The 24,948-nt window shown below is 23.1% G+C and overlaps 1 protein-coding gene across 1 annotated transcript in view; it reads left to right on the forward strand.

Annotated features, from left to right (window-relative positions):
- LOC145249444 (F-box only protein 30-like) overlaps positions 1–24,948 on the forward strand; it is a 76,549-nt gene that overhangs the window by 34,960 nt on the left and 16,641 nt on the right. Inside the window, exon 2 of the mRNA XM_080111003.1 lies at positions 22,968–23,012. Within this exon, the coding sequence (XP_079967129.1) occupies positions 23,010–23,012 (3 nt within the window). The 5' untranslated portion in view covers positions 22,968–23,009. The remainder of the gene's footprint in view (positions 1–22,967; positions 23,013–24,948) is intronic.

Genomic DNA, 24,948 nt, shown 5'->3' on the forward strand with positions numbered 1-24,948 from the left:
TTTATCTATGCAGATTACATATTTATTATAGTTTAATCTATGCAGATTACATATTTATTATATTTTAATCTATGCAGATTACATATTTATTATAGTTTAATCTATGCAGATTACATATTTATTATAGTTTAATCTATGCAGATTACATATTTATTATAGTTTAATCTATGCAGATTACATATTTATTATAGTTTAATCTATGCAGATTACATATTTATTATAGTTTAATCTATGCAGATTACATATTTATTATAGTTTAATCTATGCAGATTACATATTTATTATAGTTTAATCTATGCAGATTACATATTTATTATAGTTTAATCTATGCAGATTACATATTTATTATATTTTAATCTATGCAGATTACATATTTATTATATTTTAATCTATGCAGATTACATATTTATTATAGTTTAATCTATGCAGATTACATATTTATTATAGTTTAATCTATGCAGATTACATATTTATTATATTTTAATCTATGCAGATTACATATTTATATTTTAATCTATGCAGATTACATATTTATTATAGTTTAATCTATGCAGATTACATATTTATTATAGTTTAATCTATGCAGATTACATATTTATTATATTTTAATCTATGCAGATTACATATTTATTATATTTTAATCTATGCAGATTACATATTTATTATATTTTAATCTATGCAGATTACATATTTATTATAGTTTAATCTATGCAGATTACATATTTATTATAGTTTAATCTATGCAGATTACATATTTTTATTTTAATCTATGCAGATTACATATTTATTATAGTTTAATCTATGCAGATTACATATTTATTATAGTTTAATCGATGCAGATTACATATTTATTATAGTTTAATCGATGCAGATTACATATTTATTATAGTTTAATCGATGCAGATTACATATTTATTATAGTTTAATCTATGCAGATTACATATGTATTATAGTTTAATCTATGCAGATTACATTTTTATTATAGTTTAATCTATGCAGATTACATATTTATTATAGTTTAATCGATGCAGATTACATATTTATTATAGTTTAATCGATGCAGATTACATATTTATTATAGTTTAATCTATGCAGATTACATATGTATTATAGTTTAATCTATGCAGATTACATATTTATTATAGTTTAATCTATGCAGATTACATATTTATTATAGTTTAATCGATGCAGATTACATATTTATTATAGTGTAATCTATGCAGATTACATATTTATTATAGTTTAATCTATGCAGATTACATATTTATTATAGTTTAATCTATGCAGATTACATATTTATTATAGTTTAATCTATGCAGATTACATATTTATTATAGTTTAATCTATGCAGATTACATATTATAGTGTAATCTATGCAGATTACATATTTATTATATTTTAATCTATGCAGATTACATATTTATTATAGTTTAATCTATGCAGATTACATATTTATTATAGTTTAATCTATGCAGATTACATATTTATTATAGTTTAATCTATGCAGATTACATATTTATTATAGTTTAATCTATGCAGATTACATATTTATTATAGTTTAATCTATGCAGATTACATATTTATTATAGTTTAATCTATGCAGATTACATATTTATTATAGTTTAATCTATGCTGATTACATATTTATTATAGTTTAATCTATGCAGATTACATATTTATTATTGTTTAATCTATGCAGATTACATATTTATATTTTAATCTATGCAGATTACATATTTATTATAGTTTAATCTATGCAGATTACATATTTATTATAGTTTAATCTATGCAGATTACATATTTATTATAGTTTAATCGATGCAGATTACATATTTATTATAGTTTAATCGATGCAGATTACATATTTATTATAGTTTAATCGATGCAGATTACATATTTATTATAGTTTAATCGATGCAGATTACATATTTATTATAGTTTAATCTATGCAGATTACATATGTATTATAGTTTAATCTATGCAGATTACATATTTATTATAGTTAAATCTATGCAGATTACATATTTATTATATTTTAATCTATGCAGATTACATATTTATTATAGTTTAATCTATGCAGATTACATATTTATTATAGTTTTATCTATGCAGATTACATATTTATTATAGTTTAATCTATGCAGATTACATATTTATTATATTTTAATCTATGCAGATTACATATTTATTATAGTTTAATCTATGCAGATTACATATTTATTATAGTTTAATCTATGCAGATTACATATTTATTATATTTTAATCTATGCAGATTACATATTTATTATAGTTTAATCTATGCAGATTACATATTTATTATAGTTTAATCTATGCAGATTACATATTTATTATAGTTTAATCTATGCAGATTACATATTTATTATAGTTTAATCTATGCAGATTACATATTTATTATAGTTTAATCTATGCAGATTACATATTTATTATATTTTAATCTATGCAGATTACATATTTATTATATTTTAATCTATGCAGATTACATATTTATTATAGTTTAATCTATGCAGATTACATATTTATTATAGTTTAATCTATGCAGATTACATATTTATTATATTTTAATCTATGCAGATTACATATTTATATTTTAATCTATGCAGATTACATATTTATTATAGTTTAATCTATGCAGATTACATATTTATTATAGTTTAATCTATGCAGATTACATATTTATTATATTTTAATCTATGCAGATTACATATTTATTATATTTTAATCTATGCAGATTACATATTTATTATATTTAAATCTATGCAGATTACATATTTATTATAGTTTAATCTATGCAGATTACATATTTATTATAGTTTAATCTATGCAGATTACATATTTTTATTTTAATCTATGCAGATTACATATTTATTATAGTTTAATCTATGCAGATTACATATTTATTATAGTTTAATCGATGCAGATTACATATTTATTATAGTTTAATCGATGCAGATTACATATTTATTATAGTTTAATCTATGCAGATTACATATTTATTATAGTTTAATCTATGCAGATTACATTTTTATTATAGTTTAATCTATGCAGATTACATATTTATTATAGTTTAATCGATGCAGATTACATATTTATTATAGTTTAATCTATGCAGATTACATATTTATTATAGTTTAATCTATGCAGATTACATATTTATTATATTTTAATCTATGCAGATTACATATTTATTATAGTTTAATCTATGCAGATTACATATTTATTATAGTTTAATCTATGCAGATTACATATTTATTATAGTTTAATCTATGCAGATTACATATTTATTATAGTTTAATCTATGCAGATTACATTTTTATTATAGTTTAATCTATGCAGATTACATATTTATTATAGTGTAATCTATGCAGATTACATATTTATTATAGTTTAATCTATGCAGATTACATATTTATTATAGTTTAATCTATGCAGATTACATATTTATTATAGTTTAATCTATGCAGATTACATATTTATTATAGTTTAATCTATGCAGATTACATATTTATTATAGTGTAATCTATGCAGATTACATATTTATTATATTTTAATCTATGCAGATTACATATTTATTATAGTTTAATCTATGCAGATTACATATTTATTATAGTTTAATCTATGCAGATTACATATTTATTATAGTTTAATCTATGCAGATTACATATTTATTATAGTTTAATCTATGCAGATTACATATTTATTATAGTTTAATCTATGCAGATTACATATTTATTATAGTTTAATCTATGCAGATTACATATTTATTATAGTTTAATCTATGCAGATTACATATTTATTATAGTTTAATCTATGCAGATTACATATTTATTATTGTTTAATCTATGCAGATTACATATTTATATTTTAATCTATGCAGATTACATATTTATTATAGTTTAATCTATGCAGATTACATATTTATTATAGTTTAATCTATGCAGATTACATATTTATTATAGTTTAATCGATGCAGATTACATATTTATTATAGTTTAATCGATGCAGATTACATATTTATTATAGTTTAATCGATGCAGATTACATATTTATTATAGTTTAATCGATGCAGATTACATATTTATTATAGTTTAATCTATGCAGATTACATATGTATTATAGTTTAATCTATGCAGATTACATATTTATTATAGTTAAATCTATGCAGATTACATATTTATTATATTTTAATCTATGCAGATTACATATTTATTATAGTTTAATCTATGCAGATTACATATTTATTATAGTTTTATCTATGCAGATTACATATTTATTATAGTTTAATCTATGCAGATTACATATTTATTATATTTTAATCTATGCAGATTACATATTTATTATAGTTTAATCTATGCAGATTACATATTTATTATAGTTTAATCTATGCAGATTACATATTTATTATAGTTTAATCTATGCAGATTACATATTTATTATAGTTTAATCTATGCAGATTACATATTTATTATAGTTTAATCTATGCAGATTACATATTTATTATAGTTTAATCTATGCAGATTACATATTTATTATAGTTTAATCTATGCAGATTACATATTTATTATAGTTTAATCTATGCAGATTACATATTTATTATATTTTAATCTATGCAGATTACATATTTATTATATTTTAATCTATGCAGATTACATATTATAGTTTAATCTATGCAGATTACATATTTATTATAGTTTAATCTATGCAGATTACATATTTATTATATTTTAATCTATGCAGATTACATATTTATATTTTAATCTATGCAGATTACATATTTATTATATTTTAATCTATGCAGATTACATATTTATTATAGTTTAATCTATGCAGATTACATATTTATTATAGTTTAATCTATGCAGATTACATATTTTTATTTTAATCTATGCAGATTACATATTTATTATAGTTTAATCTATGCAGATTACATATTTATTATAGTTTAATCGATGCAGATTACATATTTATTATAGTTTAATCGATGCAGATTACATATTTATTATAGTTTAATCGATGCAGATTACATATTTATTATAGTTTAATCGATGCAGATTACATATTTATTATAGTTTAATCTATGCAGATTACATATGTATTATAGTTTAATCTATGCAGATTACATATTTATTATAGTTAAATCTATGCAGATTACATATTTATTATATTTTAATCTATGCAGATTACATATTTATTATAGTTTAATCTATGCAGATTACATATTTATTATAGTTTTATCTATGCAGATTACATATTTATTATAGTTTAATCTATGCAGATTACATATTTATTATATTTTAATCTATGCAGATTACATATTTATTATAGTTTAATCTATGCAGATTACATATTTATTATAGTTTAATCTATGCAGATTACATATTTATTATAGTTTAATCTATGCAGATTACATATTTATTATAGTTTAATCTATGCAGATTACATATTTATTATAGTTTAATCTATGCAGATTACATATTTATTATAGTTTAATCTATGCAGATTACATATTTATTATAGTTTAATCTATGCAGATTACATATTTATTATAGTTTAATCTATGCAGATTACATATTTATTATATTTTAATCTATGCAGATTACATATTTATTATATTTTAATCTATGCAGATTACATATTTATTATAGTTTAATCTATGCAGATTACATATTTATTATAGTTTAATCTATGCAGATTACATATTTATTATATTTTAATCTATGCAGATTACATATTTATATTTTAATCTATGCAGATTACATATTTATTATAGTTTAATCTATGCAGATTACATATTTATTATAGTTTAATCTATGCAGATTACATATTTATTATATTTTAATCTATGCAGATTACATATTTATTATATTTTAATCTATGCAGATTACATATTTATTATATTTTAATCTATGCAGATTACATATTTATTATAGTTTAATCTATGCAGATTACATATTTATTATAGTTTAATCTATGCAGATTACATATTTTTATTTTAATCTATGCAGATTACATATTTATTATAGTTTAATCTATGCAGATTACATATTTATTATAGTTTAATCGATGCAGATTACATATTTATTATAGTTTAATCGATGCAGATTACATATTTATTATAGTTTAATCGATGCAGATTACATATTTATTATAGTTTAATCTATGCAGATTACATATGTATTATAGTTTAATCTATGCAGATTACATTTTTATTATAGTTTAATCTATGCAGATTACATATTTATTATAGTTTAATCGATGCAGATTACATATTTATTATAGTTTAATCGATGCAGATTACATATTTATTATAGTTTAATCTATGCAGATTACATATGTATTATAGTTTAATCTATGCAGATTACATATTTATTATAGTTTAATCTATGCAGATTACATATTTATTATAGTTTAATCGATGCAGATTACATATTTATTATAGTGTAATCTATGCAGATTACATATTTATTATAGTTTAATCTATGCAGATTACATATTTATTATAGTTTAATCTATGCAGATTACATATTTATTATAGTTTAATCTATGCAGATTACATATTTATTATAGTTTAATCTATGCAGATTACATATTATAGTGTAATCTATGCAGATTACATATTTATTATATTTTAATCTATGCAGATTACATATTTATTATAGTTTAATCTATGCAGATTACATATTTATTATAGTTTTATCTATGCAGATTACATATTTATTATAGTTTAATCTATGCAGATTACATATTTATTATAGTTTAATCTATGCAGATTACATATTTATTATAGTTTAATCTATGCAGATTACATATTTATTATAGTTTAATCTATGCAGATTACATATTTATTATAGTTTAATCTATGCTGATTACATATTTATTATAGTTTAATCTATGCAGATTACATATTTATTATTGTTTAATCTATGCAGATTACATATTTATATTTTAATCTATGCAGATTACATATTTATTATAGTTTAATCTATGCAGATTACATATTTATTATAGTTTAATCTATGCAGATTACATATTTATTATAGTTTAATCGATGCAGATTACATATTTATTATAGTTTAATCGATGCAGATTACATATTTATTATAGTTTAATCGATGCAGATTACATATTTATTATAGTTTAATCGATGCAGATTACATATTTATTATAGTTTAATCTATGCAGATTACATATGTATTATAGTTTAATCTATGCAGATTACATATTTATTATAGTTAAATCTATGCAGATTACATATTTATTATATTTTAATCTATGCAGATTACATATTTATTATAGTTTAATCTATGCAGATTACATATTTATTATAGTTTTATCTATGCAGATTACATATTTATTATAGTTTAATCTATGCAGATTACATATTTATTATATTTTAATCTATGCAGATTACATATTTATTATAGTTTAATCTATGCAGATTACATATTTATTATAGTTTAATCTATGCAGATTACATATTTATTATATTTTAATCTATGCAGATTACATATTTATTATAGTTTAATCTATGCAGATTACATATTTATTATAGTTTAATCTATGCAGATTACATATTTATTATAGTTTAATCTATGCAGATTACATATTTATTATAGTTTAATCTATGCAGATTACATATTTATTATAGTTTAATCTATGCAGATTACATATTTATTATATTTTAATCTATGCAGATTACATATTTATTATATTTTAATCTATGCAGATTACATATTTGTTATAGTTTAATCTATGCAGATTACATATTTATTATAGTTTAATCTATGCAGATTACATATTTATTATATTTTAATCTATGCAGATTACATATTTATATTTTAATCTATGCAGATTACATATTTATTATAGTTTAATCTATGCAGATTACATATTTATTATAGTTTAATCTATGCAGATTACATATTTATTATATTTTAATCTATGCAGATTACATATTTATTATATTTTAATCTATGCAGATTACATATTTATTATATTTAAATCTATGCAGATTACATATTTATTATAGTTTAATCTATGCAGATTACATATTTATTATAGTTTAATCTATGCAGATTACATATTTTTATTTTAATCTATGCAGATTACATATTTATTATAGTTTAATCTATGCAGATTACATATTTATTATAGTTTAATCGATGCAGATTACATATTTATTATAGTTTAATCGATGCAGATTACATATTTATTATAGTTTAATCTATGCAGATTACATATTTATTATAGTTTAATCTATGCAGATTACATTTTTATTATAGTTTAATCTATGCAGATTACATATTTATTATAGTTTAATCGATGCAGATTACATATTTATTATAGTTTAATCTATGCAGATTACATATTTATTATAGTTTAATCTATGCAGATTACATATTTATTATATTTTAATCTATGCAGATTACATATTTATTATAGTTTAATCTATGCAGATTACATATTTATTATAGTTTAATCTATGCAGATTACATATTTATTATAGTTTAATCTATGCAGATTACATATTTATTATAGTTTAATCTATGCAGATTACATTTTTATTATAGTTTAATCTATGCAGATTACATATTTATTATAGTGTAATCTATGCAGATTACATATTTATTATAGTTTAATCTATGCAGATTACATATTTATTATAGTTTAATCTATGCAGATTACATATTTATTATAGTTTAATCTATGCAGATTACATATTTATTATAGTTTAATCTATGCAGATTACATATTTATTATAGTGTAATCTATGCAGATTACATATTTATTATATTTTAATCTATGCAGATTACATATTTATTATAGTTTAATCTATGCAGATTACATATTTATTATAGTTTAATCTATGCAGATTACATATTTATTATAGTTTAATCTATGCAGATTACATATTTATTATAGTTTAATCTATGCAGATTACATATTTATTATAGTTTAATCTATGCAGATTACATATTTATTATAGTTTAATCTATGCAGATTACATATTTATTATAGTTTAATCTATGCAGATTACATATTTATTATAGTTTAATCTATGCAGATTACATATTTATTATTGTTTAATCTATGCAGATTACATATTTATATTTTAATCTATGCAGATTACATATTTATTATAGTTTAATCTATGCAGATTACATATTTATTATAGTTTAATCTATGCAGATTACATATTTATTATAGTTTAATCGATGCAGATTACATATTTATTATAGTTTAATCGATGCAGATTACATATTTATTATAGTTTAATCGATGCAGATTACATATTTATTATAGTTTAATCGATGCAGATTACATATTTATTATAGTTTAATCTATGCAGATTACATATGTATTATAGTTTAATCTATGCAGATTACATATTTATTATAGTTAAATCTATGCAGATTACATATTTATTATATTTTAATCTATGCAGATTACATATTTATTATAGTTTAATCTATGCAGATTACATATTTATTATAGTTTTATCTATGCAGATTACATATTTATTATAGTTTAATCTATGCAGATTACATATTTATTATATTTTAATCTATGCAGATTACATATTTATTATAGTTTAATCTATGCAGATTACATATTTATTATAGTTTAATCTATGCAGATTACATATTTATTATAGTTTAATCTATGCAGATTACATATTTATTATAGTTTAATCTATGCAGATTACATATTTATTATAGTTTAATCTATGCAGATTACATATTTATTATAGTTTAATCTATGCAGATTACATATTTATTATAGTTTAATCTATGCAGATTACATATTTATTATAGTTTAATCTATGCAGATTACATATTTATTATATTTTAATCTATGCAGATTACATATTTATTATATTTTAATCTATGCAGATTACATATTTATTATAGTTTAATCTATGCAGATTACATATTTATTATAGTTTAATCTATGCAGATTACATATTTATTATATTTTAATCTATGCAGATTACATATTTATATTTTAATCTATGCAGATTACATATTTATTATAGTTTAATCTATGCAGATTACATATTTATTATAGTTTAATCTATGCAGATTACATATTTATTATTTTTTAATCTATGCAGATTACATATTTATTATATTTTAATCTATGCAGATTACATATTTATTATATTTTAATCTATGCAGATTACATATTTATTATAGTTTAATCTATGCAGATTACATATTTATTATAGTTTAATCTATGCAGATTACATATTTTTATTTTAATCTATGCAGATTACATATTTATTATAGTTTAATCTATGCAGATAACATATTTATTATAGTTTAATCGATGCAGATTACATATTTATTATAGTTTAATCGATGCAGATTACATATTTATTATAGTTTAATCGATGCAGATTACATATTTATTATAGTTTAATCTATGCAGATTACATATGTATTATAGTTTAATCTATGCAGATTACATATTTATTATAGTTTAATCTATGCAGATTACATATTTATTATAGTTTAATCGATGCAGATTACATATTTATTATAGTTTAATCGATGCAGATTACATATTTATTATAGTTTAATCTATGCAGATTACATATGTATTATAGTTTAATCTATGCAGATTACATATTTATTATAGTTTAATCTATGCAGATTACATATTTATTATAGTTTAATCGATGCAGATTACATATTTATTATAGTGTAATCTATGCAGATTACATATTTATTATAGTTTAATCTATGCAGATTACATATTTATTATAGTTTAATCTATGCAGATTACATATTTATTATAGTTTAATCTATGCAGATTACATATTTATTATAGTTTAATCTATGCAGATTACATATTATAGTGTAATCTATGCAGATTACATATTTATTATATTTTAATCTATGCAGATTACATATTTATTATAGTTTAATCTATGCAGATTACATATTTATTATAGTTTAATCTATGCAGATTACATATTTATTATAGTTTAATCTATGCAGATTACATATTTATTATAGTTTAATCTATGCAGATTACATATTTATTATAGTTTAATCTATGCAGATTACATATTTATTATAGTTTAATCTATGCAGATTACATATTTATTATAGTTTAATCTATGCTGATTACATATTTATTATAGTTTAATCTATGCAGATTACATATTTATTATTGTTTAATCTATGCAGATTACATATTTATATTTTAATCTATGCAGATTACATATTTATTATAGTTTAATCTATGCAGATTACATATTTATTATAGTTTAATCTATGCAGATTACATATTTATTATAGTTTAATCGATGCAGATTACATATTTATTATAGTTTAATCGATGCAGATTACATATTTATTATAGTTTAATCGATGCAGATTACATATTTATTATAGTTTAATCGATGCAGATTACATATTTATTATAGTTTAATCTATGCAGATTACATATGTATTATAGTTTAATCTATGCAGATTACATATTTATTATAGTTAAATCTATGCAGATTACATATTTATTATATTTTAATCTATGCAGATTACATATTTATTATAGTTTAATCTATGCAGATTACATATTTATTATAGTTTTATCTATGCAGATTACATATTTATTATAGTTTAATCTATGCAGATTACATATTTATTATATTTTAATCTATGCAGATTACATATTTATTATAGTTTAATCTATGCAGATTACATATTTATTATAGTTTAATCTATGCAGATTACATATTTATTATATTTTAATCTATGCAGATTACATATTTATTATAGTTTAATCTATGCAGATTACATATTTATTATAGTTTAATCTATGCAGATTACATATTTATTATAGTTTAATCTATGCAGATTACATATTTATTATAGTTTAATCTATGCAGATTACATATTTATTATAGTTTAATCTATGCAGATTACATATTTATTATATTTTAATCTATGCAGATTACATATTTATTATATTTTAATCTATGCAGATTACATATTTATTATAGTTTAATCTATGCAGATTACATATTTATTATAGTTTAATCTATGCAGATTACATATTTATTATATTTTAATCTATGCAGATTACATATTTATATTTTAATCTATGCAGATTACATATTTATTATAGTTTAATCTATGCAGATTACATATTTATTATAGTTTAATCTATGCAGATTACATATTTATTATATTTTAATCTATGCAGATTACATATTTATTATATTTTAATCTATGCAGATTACATATTTATTATATTTAAATCTATGCAGATTACATATTTATTATAGTTTAATCTATGCAGATTACATATTTATTATAGTTTAATCTATGCAGATTACATATTTTTATTTTAATCTATGCAGATTACATATTTATTATAGTTTAATCTATGCAGATTACATATTTATTATAGTTTAATCGATGCAGATTACATATTTATTATAGTTTAATCGATGCAGATTACATATTTATTATAGTTTAATCTATGCAGATTACATATTTATTATAGTTTAATCTATGCAGATTACATTTTTATTATAGTTTAATCTATGCAGATTACATATTTATTATAGTTTAATCGATGCAGATTACATATTTATTATAGTTTAATCTATGCAGATTACATATTTATTATAGTTTAATCTATGCAGATTACATATTTATTATATTTTAATCTATGCAGATTACATATTTATTATAGTTTAATCTATGCAGATTACATATTTATTATAGTTTAATCTATGCAGATTACATATTTATTATAGTTTAATCTATGCAGATTACATATTTATTATAGTTTAATCTATGCAGATTACATTTTTATTATAGTTTAATCTATGCAGATTACATATTTATTATAGTGTAATCTATGCAGATTACATATTTATTATAGTTTAATCTATGCAGATTACATATTTATTATAGTTTAATCTATGCAGATTACATATTTATTATAGTTTAATCTATGCAGATTACATATTTATTATAGTTTAATCTATGCAGATTACATATTTATTATAGTGTAATCTATGCAGATTACATATTTATTATATTTTAATCTATGCAGATTACATATTTATTATAGTTTAATCTATGCAGATTACATATTTATTATAGTTTAATCTATGCAGATTACATATTTATTATAGTTTAATCTATGCAGATTACATATTTATTATAGTTTTATCTATGCAGATTACATATTTATTATAGTTTAATCTATGCAGATTACATATTTATTATAGTTTAATCTATGCAGATTACATATTTATTATAGTTTAATCTATGCAGATTACATATTTATTATAGTTTAATCTATGCAGATTACATATTTATTATTGTTTAATCTATGCAGATTACATATTTATATTTTAATCTATGCAGATTACATATTTATTATAGTTTAATCTATGCAGATTACATATTTATTATAGTTTAATCTATGCAGATTACATATTTATTATAGTTTAATCGATGCAGATTACATATTTATTATAGTTTAATCGATGCAGATTACATATTTATTATAGTTTAATCGATGCAGATTACATATTTATTATAGTTTAATCGATGCAGATTACATATTTATTATAGTTTAATCTATGCAGATTACATATGTATTATAGTTTAATCTATGCAGATTACATATTTATTATAGTTAAATCTATGCAGATTACATATTTATTATATTTTAATCTATGCAGATTACATATTTATTATAGTTTAATCTATGCAGATTACATATTTATTATAGTTTTATCTATGCAGATTACATATTTATTATAGTTTAATCTATGCAGATTACATATTTATTATATTTTAATCTATGCAGATTACATATTTATTATAGTTTAATCTATGCAGATTACATATTTATTATAGTTTAATCTATGCAGATTACATATTTATTATAGTTTAATCTATGCAGATTACATATTTATTATAGTTTAATCTATGCAGATTACATATTTATTATAGTTTAATCTATGCAGATTACATATTTATTATAGTTTAATCTATGCAGATTACATATTTATTATAGTTTAATCTATGCAGATTACATATTTATTATAGTTTAATCTATGCAGATTACATATTTATTATATTTTAATCTATGCAGATTACATATTTATTATATTTTAATCTATGCAGATTACATATTATAGTTTAATCTATGCAGATTACATATTTATTATAGTTTAATCTATGCAGATTACATATTTATTATATTTTAATCTATGCAGATTACATATTTATATTTTAATCTATGCAGATTACATATTTATTATATTTTAATCTATGCAGATTACATATTTATTATAGTTTAATCTATGCAGATTACATATTTATTATAGTTTAATCTATGCAGATTACATATTTTTATTTTAATCTATGCAGATTACATATTTATTATAGTTTAATCTATGCAGATTACATATTTATTATAGTTTAATCGATGCAGATTACATATTTATTATAGTTTAATCGATGCAGATTACATATTTATTATAGTTTAATCGATGCAGATTACATATTTATTATAGTTTAATCTATGCAGATTACATATGTATTATAGTTTAATCTATGCAGATTACATATTTATTATAGTTTAATCTATGCAGATTACATATTTATTATAGTTTAATCGATGCAGATTACATATTTATTATAGTTTAATCGATGCAGATTACATATTTATTATAGTTTAATCTATGCAGATTACATATGTATTATAGTTTAATCTATGCAGATTACATATTTATTATAGTTTAATCTATGCAGATTACATATTTATTATAGTTTAATCGATGCAGATTACATATTTATTATAGTTTAATCTATGCAGATTACATATTTATTATAGTTTAATCTATGCAGATTACATATTTATTATATTTTAATCTATGCAGATTACATATTTATTATAGTTTAATCTATGCAGATTACATATTTATTATAGTTTAATCTATGCAGATTACATATTTATTATAGTTTAATCTATGCAGATTACATATTTATTATAGTTTAATCTATGCAGATTACATTTTTATTATAGTTTAATCTATGCAGATTACATATTTATTATAGTGTAATCTATGCAGATTACATATTTATTATAGTTTAATCTATGCAGATTACATATTTATTATAGTTTAATCTATGCAGATTACATATTTATTATAGTTTAATCTATGCAGATTACATATTTATTATAGTTTAATCTATGCAGATTACATATTTATTATAGTTAAATCTATGCAGATTACATATTTATTATATTTTAATCTATGCAGATTACATATTTATTATAGTTTAATCTATGCAGATTACATATTTATTATAGTTTAATCTATGCAGATTACATATTTATTATAGTTTAATCTATGCAGATTACATATTTATTATAGTTTAATCTATGCAGATTACATATTTATTATAGTTTAATCTATGCAGATTACATATTTATTATAGTTTAATCTATGCAGATTACATATTTATTATAGTTTAATCTATGCAGATTACATATTTATTATAGTTTAATCTATGCAGATTACATATTTATTATAGTTTAATCTATGCAGATTACATATTTATTATAGTTTAATCTATGCAGATTACATATTTATTATATTTTAATCTATGCAGATTACATATTTATTATATTTTAGTCTATGCAGATTACATATTTTTTATAGTTTAATCTATGCAGATTACATATTTATTATAGTTTAATCTATGCAGATTACATATTTATTATATTTTAATCTATGCAGATTACATATTTATATTTTAATCTATGCAGATTACATATTTATTATAGTTTAATCTATGCAGATTACATATTTATTATAGTTTAATCTATGCAGATTACATATTTATTATAGTTTAATCTATGCAGATTACATATTTATTATATTTTAATCTATGCAGATTACATATTTATTATATTTTAATCTATGCAGATTACATATTTATTATAGTTTAATCTATGCAGATTACATATTTATTATAGTTTAATCTATGCAGATTACATATTTTTATTTTAATCTATGCAGATTACATATTTATTATAGTTTAATCTATGCAGATTACATATTTATTATAGTTTAATCGATGCAGATTACATATTTATTATAGTTTAATCGATGCAGATTACATATTTATTATAGTTTAATCGATGCAGATTACATATTTATTATAGTTTAATCGATGCAGATTACATATTTATTATAGTTTAATCGATGCAGATTACATATGTATTATAGTTTAATCTATGCAGATTACATATTTATTATAGTTTAATCTATGCAGATTACATTTTTATTATAGTTTAATCTATGCAGATTACATATTTATTATAGTGTAATCTATGCAGATTACATATTTATTATAGTTTAATCGATGCAGATTACATATTTATTATAGTTTAATCTATGCAGATTACATATATTTTAATCTATGCAGATTACATATATTTTAATCTATGTAGATTACATATTTATTATATTTTAATCCATGCAGATTACATATTTATTATATTTTAATCTATGCAGATTACATATTATATTTTAATCTATGCAGATTACATATTATATTTTTATCTATGCAGATTACATATTTATTATATTTTAATCTATGCAGATTACATATTATTGTGGAGATAATTTTCTATCAATTATTATATTAAACCTAATATATAGTAGTGAGATCAAAACTAAATATATATATATATATATATATATATATATATTACTTAAATGCCATCAGCTAGAATTGAAACCAAAGCATACAACTCTCCACCCTCATTCCTTAGCCTCTGAGCCACACACACACACACACACACACACACACACACACACACACACACACACACACACACACACACATATATATATAGCAATGTAAAGTCACACACTTTAGAAAACATTTTTTTTTTAATGAATTTAAATAAGAAAATTTGAAAACCTGAAAATGTTGAGAAATGATAAAATCATTTTTATTTAATTTTTTTTTATTAAATTCCGAAGAGAAAATATGTCGTATTTTCTCTTCGGACGCTACGACTCCTCATTACGTCATTATGAAGAAGAAGAAAAAAAAACTCAATCGGACTGATCTCCTTGATAAAGCCATGTTATTGGTGAAAATTCGGAATTTAATAACAAAAAAAAAAAAAATGAATTTAGCATTTCACAACATTTTCAGGTTTTCAAATTTTCTTGTATATATACAATCTAAATTTATCTGTCATGCCTTGTTTAAAAGATGGAATTACCCTATTGTAGGCACCGCCAAAACTGGGGGGGGGGCAGGTAAGTACTTTTTGACGGACCGACTTTTTAAAAATCTCCCAAAAATCAGGTAATTATCCAATCAATGAAATTTTCAGCGATTATTAAGAGAAGAATGAACTTTATAACAGTGCACTTATTTTTCATAAACAATATTTATATATATATTTTTTTTGCTTACAACCCCCCCCCCCTTGTTTTGAGCGGGTTCCAAATATGCTTAAAATAATCATCTGAAACTGAACAAAACCTATTATGTTGTTGTAAGGGACGGGATTATAGATCAAAAACAAAAGAAAAAAAAAAAAAAAAAAACTTGTTTGCATACCTTATTTTGATGTCTGAATATCAAAACTTCGATTGTGTTTAATTATCCCGCTTTTGAGTTTTGAAGTGTGAAATTCGGTGAATATATTAAGTAAAATAATTAATTTAAGTTAAGCAAAACAAAAAAAAATTTTTTTAATATTTATACGAAAAAAGCCATTTTAAATTCTTTGATAAATAAATTAACAATTTCTTTTTAGCGAGCCGAATAATGCATGACCATTATTAAACAGGGCATGCTTTGAAGAATCGATACAAAAAAAAAAAAATTCGATAAAATATTGTGCCCTTTGTGTTAAAAATATCATTATTTTTTCGATCCAGTTTGGAAATGTTTGCCGCCTTTCGACTACGGTGGACCAAACACGCTGAAATAATTTTTTTTTATTCTGTTTTAAATTGGCCCCCTCCCCATTTTGGAGAGCCTGGCCCCCACACACATACACATTAAAAACCAAACTCATACAAATGGTCACCCATCTGGTACTGGCCAGCCTCAGCGTTAATAATACATTGAAATTTTCGTCACTGAAAAATAAGTTTTTTTTTGGCTTTTTGGTCTTCTGTAGTTTGCTTTTTATCAAGCACAAATGTAAACAGTAATCAAATCGACTCGAAGTAACTGGTTGCCTATATGAATAAGTGGAATTATTTGAAATCCAGGTACTTATATTATAAAATTTTTGCATATTCTCATAGAAAATCACCCTAAATCTTAGTTAGACAAGAAATAAACAAATTAATTCTTTCAAAAACCTTTTTTTTTTTAACTATTTATATACGTTTTTTGTGCAAAACAAAAAACGCCAATTGTTAACTTTTGGGGAAAATTTAACATTTAAAATTTAATTAAAAATAGTAGAAAAAGTTTTACATTATTCTGCTTTCTATATGATAAAATTCAGGGTTTTATCTTTCTGGGAAAAAAGAAGTTACTCAGAAATAATGGATTTTAATAAATGTAATTTCGTTTTAAAAAAATAACAACAACTTGATTTTTCGGCAGTGTTTGGAGGTGTGTGTTGAGCAAAAAAAAGAAAAAAAATGGTTGTAGGTAGGCAGGCTCAAACCCGTGACACGAAGGCGGAAAAGAAAGTGAAAGAAAATCTGACATCTTACCGCAACTTCATGACGCGACTACAAGTTTAAAGCGTTCAAATTTAACATAGTCAATCAAAAAACAAAAGATGACTTGCAGAAATGGCGTTTCTTTTAAACCTCCCATGAAAGCAAATTAGACACAATGTCATTTCTAATGTGGGGGGAAAACCAGCTCTCCCAAAAAGGGGGCACTTTGGCATTATCCAAATAAATAGTAATTGTCTCGGTATGAAGGGTTTCCCCTACATTAACCAATGACCAGTTACAGAACAGATACTGCCCGTCCAGGCGGTTGCGTTCGAATACTTTTGCTTTATTTATACTTAAAAGACAAACAAACACTGGAGATGACGGCATGGTGGGAATTTTAACTCGATCAAAAAAAAGATGGAGATGATATCCATTTGCGAATGCAAGATATTAAGATCTGGGAAGTATGCGAAAACTTCTCGCGGAATCCGATGCAAAAGCCTTTCATGGACGTACACAAATGCTCGTGCCCATTTTGACCTTTATATGATGGCTGATGAGGAGGAAGTTAAAAAAAGAAAATAAACATCTTATATATCCAAAGGAGCTAGAATTAAATTGTGAACACAGAGGAACACAAGCTACATTTCTGGATTTAAATATAAAAATCGAGGATGAGAATTTTGTTTATAAATTGTTTGATAAAAGAAACTCCTTCGCCTTTCAAATAGTTTGTATGCCGCATAAAAATAGCACATGCCCTATGTTAATATTTTATGGAAGCATTTTGTCCGAATTTTTAAGAATAGCTTGCGCTACTCTAAAATTAAAAGATTTTATACCCCCAGTCTCTAGCTTAATAATAAAAATGCTTTAGCAAAGTGGTGATAAGAATAAAATATTAAAACAATTAAGTAAAGCATTAATTTATTATCCTGATGCTTTTAAATCTAATAAAACTAAATTAAAAGTAAATTAATAAAGGAAATTCAAAACGGCATTCGTCACGTATATAAAAATCGTTTGCATATATTTATAATATTTTTAACTTTTTATATTTTTTTAATAAACTAATAAATACAAAGAGATTCTTAGCAGGTAAGAAAATTAGTATATGTAAACTGAATATTAATAGCAAAGAAGGGTGTCTGTGATAAGTATTTATAGTGGATTCATCCAGATTATATAAATGCAGTAAATTTGTAAGAATAATTGTTTCTTTTTTGGAGACAAAGACTAATGGCATAAATAAGAATTTTTTTTTTTAATAACATGAATAAGTTAACCTAATTAATCTGAAGCAAAAAAAGAAAAAAAAACTGGATCCAATATCTGGAACAGTTTTTGTTTTTTTATGTAGGGGAGGTGGTGTTTGATCAACACTGCTGGGGAACCATAATTTAATATACTGTTTTGTTCTTAAATCCCCGAAACAGTGTTTCATGGTAAACAACTGATGATCCCGGAAAATGTAGGACTATTGTTAGTTCGAGAAAGCAGCTTTGTTCAATGATTATAGGAGATTAAATGTTTTACTGACAAAATGATTTTCCAACGAAAGACAAAAAGTTAGATTTTTATAAAATATTTTTCAGGTTAAAAAGCTTCCAAGACATATATATATATACGAGCAAACAGTTAATAAAACATGTTAAAAATCACTTTGAAAAAGAGTTAAAAACATTAATTCTGAAAAGGAAACACTAGATAAGTGGATAGTCCTTAATCCACGGAGTTTCGAAGAAATACTTTCCTTCTCATCAGAGGGTAGGAATTAGCAAAATGCGGGATCGGATTTTGTATGCAAAAGTATTTGATGAAACAACAAGTAAGTCAAAGATCTTACTTGATAACAAAAAAGTGAAGCAGAGGGAATATGGTGAAGAAAAAGGTGATTACACGTGAATGGATAGTCTGGTGGAAGATAAATAATCCAGTGACGGTAAAATCCAAATATATAACTTAATTATATTATATTATTATTATAAGCTCTATCTCCTATTTGGTTTTATCGAGCTTTTACATCTGGCTGAGATAACTTTATAAATATTAATTCTTTAATATTTATAATATACTTTAATTTTACCATCTTGGATCATTTTGGTAAATTTAATTGTAATTTTTATTTTATATATATATATATATATATATATATATATATATATATATGCACACACAACATATTTGTAAACGGTTGCATGTACCTATTTACTATGCCTCCCCACGGGACAGAGTTAGACACCAGGGTCGTTTTTTAACGTGGAGAAAAGGTACAAAAATAAAAATTGTCTCAGTCGTGAAGGATTTCTCCTCCACCGAAAGAGAACAAGAAATAGAAGTGCAGCATCTGAAGAACAAATACTACACTTTGATCTTGTCCCGAAGGCCAAGTAAACGGTTGCATGTAAGTTAAGACAAAATCACTACTCATTCATGAGAAAAAAGGTAACAACATTTATATATATATATTTAAAACAAATAATTTTCCATCTTAACCTGTATTTATATGATTTCAAGAAACGCTATTCATAGTAAGAACCCCTCCCCATCCCACCCTGAGAAAGTTTATTGCCATAAAAAAGGTTTTTGTGAGTTAGTTGCTTCACGAGATACCTGTTGACCTAGTCAGTTTGAATAAACACACTGTGCTTAATACTACTTTTTTCTACTACACCTTGAAGTTTTTTTTTTCTTCTATTCATCAACATCAGTTTTTTTTTCTTCTATTCATCAACATCAGTTTTTTTTGTTTTTTTTTTTTATTCATTCGCAGCAATTTTTGGGTGTTTTTTTTTTTTTTTTTGTATATTCATTAGCAGCAATTCTAATTTTATCTTGGAAAAATGCCAACATACCTGAGTGTTTCTAAGACACTTACAAAAAAGATGGAGGAAAAATAAAGCACGGCTTTGTATATACTCGTGTATGCACCCACCCCCACCTCGTATTTTAGTTCCAAAAAATATTTTTATCATGTCCCTTGTATCCTGTGCCTTCTATTTATGGAAGACTATATATTAAGGCATTCATTTTTTTTTAATTTAAAAAAAAATTTTTTTTCTCATTTTGTTCAAACTAGAAATGGGGCATCTGATACAACACACTCCCATATTTTTATTGCCATCGAAATCGATGAAATTGCCCATATTTTTTAATCAGATTGATTGATTACGTGCTCAAGTGTGAAACCTGCACCAGGAGGAAACTTCACACGTTAACCCGCTGTGACATGGTCCACAATAAATGGTAGTGTACATTGCACAGTAGAAAACCTACTGTTGATTTTTATAAAATTATTTTTATATAATAGCTTCAATTAAAGTTTAAAATGTAAAAGTCAAGTATAATAATTTTGTTGTGCTCTAAACAGAAGATTCATTTCAAACAGGCCCCTATCTTATTAAAGAACATACTATTGTGCAGTAATAAAACTTCTCAAATGGACTTATGTTAGACTGTATAAGGGTGTTAACTTCGGTTAAACTTGGATTGTGGTCCTGTATATGACCTAAAACTATATCCGATGGTGAGGCCCCACTTTGCGGGCCTTGGGGAGTGTGGAGCCACCCTTTAATTGCCATTGCTCCCAGGTCCACTCTGACTCGGAGTGGTGGTACCTGTTAGGGTCCCAACTATGAGTTAAATAGAATCCGACTTAAAAAACAAATATACTCCATTAAAAATCGTTCCTCAAAATAACTAGATTCGGCATTAAATAACCTGAAAAAGGTTGATATGCCGTAAAACAAAAACAACCAACCAAACTTGGATTGCTCCCTCTTTAATCATATATTTTCAATACTTATCATGAACATTGATACAAAACCTATATAAGAACACTTCCAGATACATAAATTAAATACATTGTATTTAAATTATAAATGCCAAAAATTAATCTTTGGTATACACCACATATTTGTATAATAAGAATATTTTTCTGTGATCTATATTAACTTTAAGTTCAACGCTTCTAAAGAAACCCTTTATTAAACATGCATTATAACAATTGTTTATTTTTAAACATTTTTGTTTTTCGTTTCTAGAAAATATTTTCTATTTTATTTTTTGTTGTTTCTTTTTTTATTTTATTTTCAATGAAATTATTTTCATCTGACTAAAAACCTTTTCACGTGTAATAAATTAATCAAGTACAATTAGCATTATAATATTTTATTCTCATTAAAATTTCTGATAAATATGTGAAGTGGAATTCTTTGAAAGCTTGAGTTAATTTGTTTTATTCTATTTTTAGGGTCGAAAGCAGAACAAAGTTGAAAGCGACTTTTTATTTCTTATGGTAAGTAAATTTAATTACATCACTTTCCATTTCAAATCACATTATTCATCTGGATGAATCCAGTTAGCAAGAAGAGTCCATTTAGTTGTATTTCTCTCCCACTGCGAGAAATCTGACACTGTGGTCAGAAAGAATGATTAAAAAGTCAGCACCCCAGAGAAGTAACACTCTGACCTTACAAAAAATGCTTGTGCAGCCCCGTGTGCATTCCCTGGTGAGGACACCTCAGACGATTAGCAATAAACTAACACCTTCTCAAAGAGAGAAGGCAAAGCCTGGGAAAGTGGACCTCCTAGAACTATAACATTGCCGTTACGCTTGGACTGTGTTCATTATAGTTCAAACCTCTCTTGGACCCCCACGCTGTCTGGCACCATCAAAAAGGAACAAACAAAAATAAATAAATCTGACTTAGCTTTTCTTTCTGTTTTAGCAAAAGGCATTTATTACCATTATTTTCCAAACAATACCTGCTTCTTGTTTTTTTTTAACTGTTCATTTTGTCTGCTCTGGGATTAACAAAACCCTGTCATCTCGACACTAGCTTAAAACTCTCTCGCTACCATTGCAGGACCACATGTCCATCTCATATGGACATGTTTTTTTTTTTTTTTTTTTTTGCCCCACCACGTGATGCATTGTTCTTTGCTCTTTTTTCTTTTTCTTCTAACACAAGCCCGTGCACACTTTCTAATTTGCATATGTGCTTTTTCTGCTGCTGCTAATATCTTCGCGAGCCAGCTATCTTATGGCTTCTGCTGATATTTTCCCATGCTCTCCTATGTGCTCTGTTACAGAACTGCACTGAACTAGCTTTTACATTGCAATCAACAGGGATCAGATCATTACAGGAATGGTCTAATCTTTGTTGATTTTGAGGCTGAGGGCTAAAATCCCACAAAGCTGAGCTTATTCTTGTAAGAATGAAGTAAATACAATTAAGACCATCTCCTTATTAATTATAATTTTCTTACTATTTTTCTTATCTTAGTTATTAGTAGCATAACGTTCTGGTTATTTTGCCTTTCAGCCACCTTACGTTGAACTTAGCAACCATCATTGAATTTTAGTTGCTTTTGGACGTTGACCCTAGCATTCATACCAGCAAACTCAGAAAACAATAAGAAAAAAACGAAAAGAATTTTAATTGTTTATTTTATTTGATGTGTCAATGTTTTCTAACACAACTATTTATCTACCACGATGTGGGGAGTCAACAACATTGAGAACGTTTGCCTGTTTCCCACCTGACTACAACTTGGATGTCTTCAAGTCCAACATAAACAAATTCCTGATAAACCACCCCCTTAAGTGAGACACTTTATCAAATCTCCATTACTAATGATTACTATGATATTATCCCATAGATTACTGTACACGCAATAACTCTTATCCTCGAGTGGTCTCCGGGCCTTGATAAGTGGTGACTACCATGTAAAAAAAAAAAAAATAAAAAAAAAAATAAGACATTCTCGCTACCCAGTGATAGTTTGCTCTGATGTTTTCTCATTACCCAGCTAGTGTGTATTTTTGTTGCATTTTACTTCAGTTGAAATTTTCAGAAATTAAGAGGCCTCTTCTTAGGGGGGGGGGCTAACATTTGATCCCTATACGAGACACGTAAATATTTGAATATTCCTTTAAATTTCTTCTTTACATCTCAAACTCTGAGTTGATAAAGAAGTTGAGAACATAATTTTCGCGTGGATACCTTAACTAACCTACAAATGACTTTGATATATGTTTCAATTCGATCCACAACTCCCAATACTGTATTCAAATCCCATCAACACATTTTTCATCATCATCCACATAACCTTGTGCATTTTTCAGCACAGTTACTACCTCTACTGCCCCCCCCCTTCTGAAACAATCTTATAATATTATTTCAGTTAACTTGTTAAAATTGACATGCTGTCTTTGTACTGTGAGTGAA

This window comes from Euprymna scolopes, chromosome 28, assembly GCF_053919585.1.
Source record: "Euprymna scolopes isolate OS-2025 chromosome 28, ASM5391958v1, whole genome shotgun sequence".
NCBI lineage: Eukaryota > Metazoa > Mollusca > Cephalopoda > Sepiida > Sepiolidae > Euprymna > Euprymna scolopes.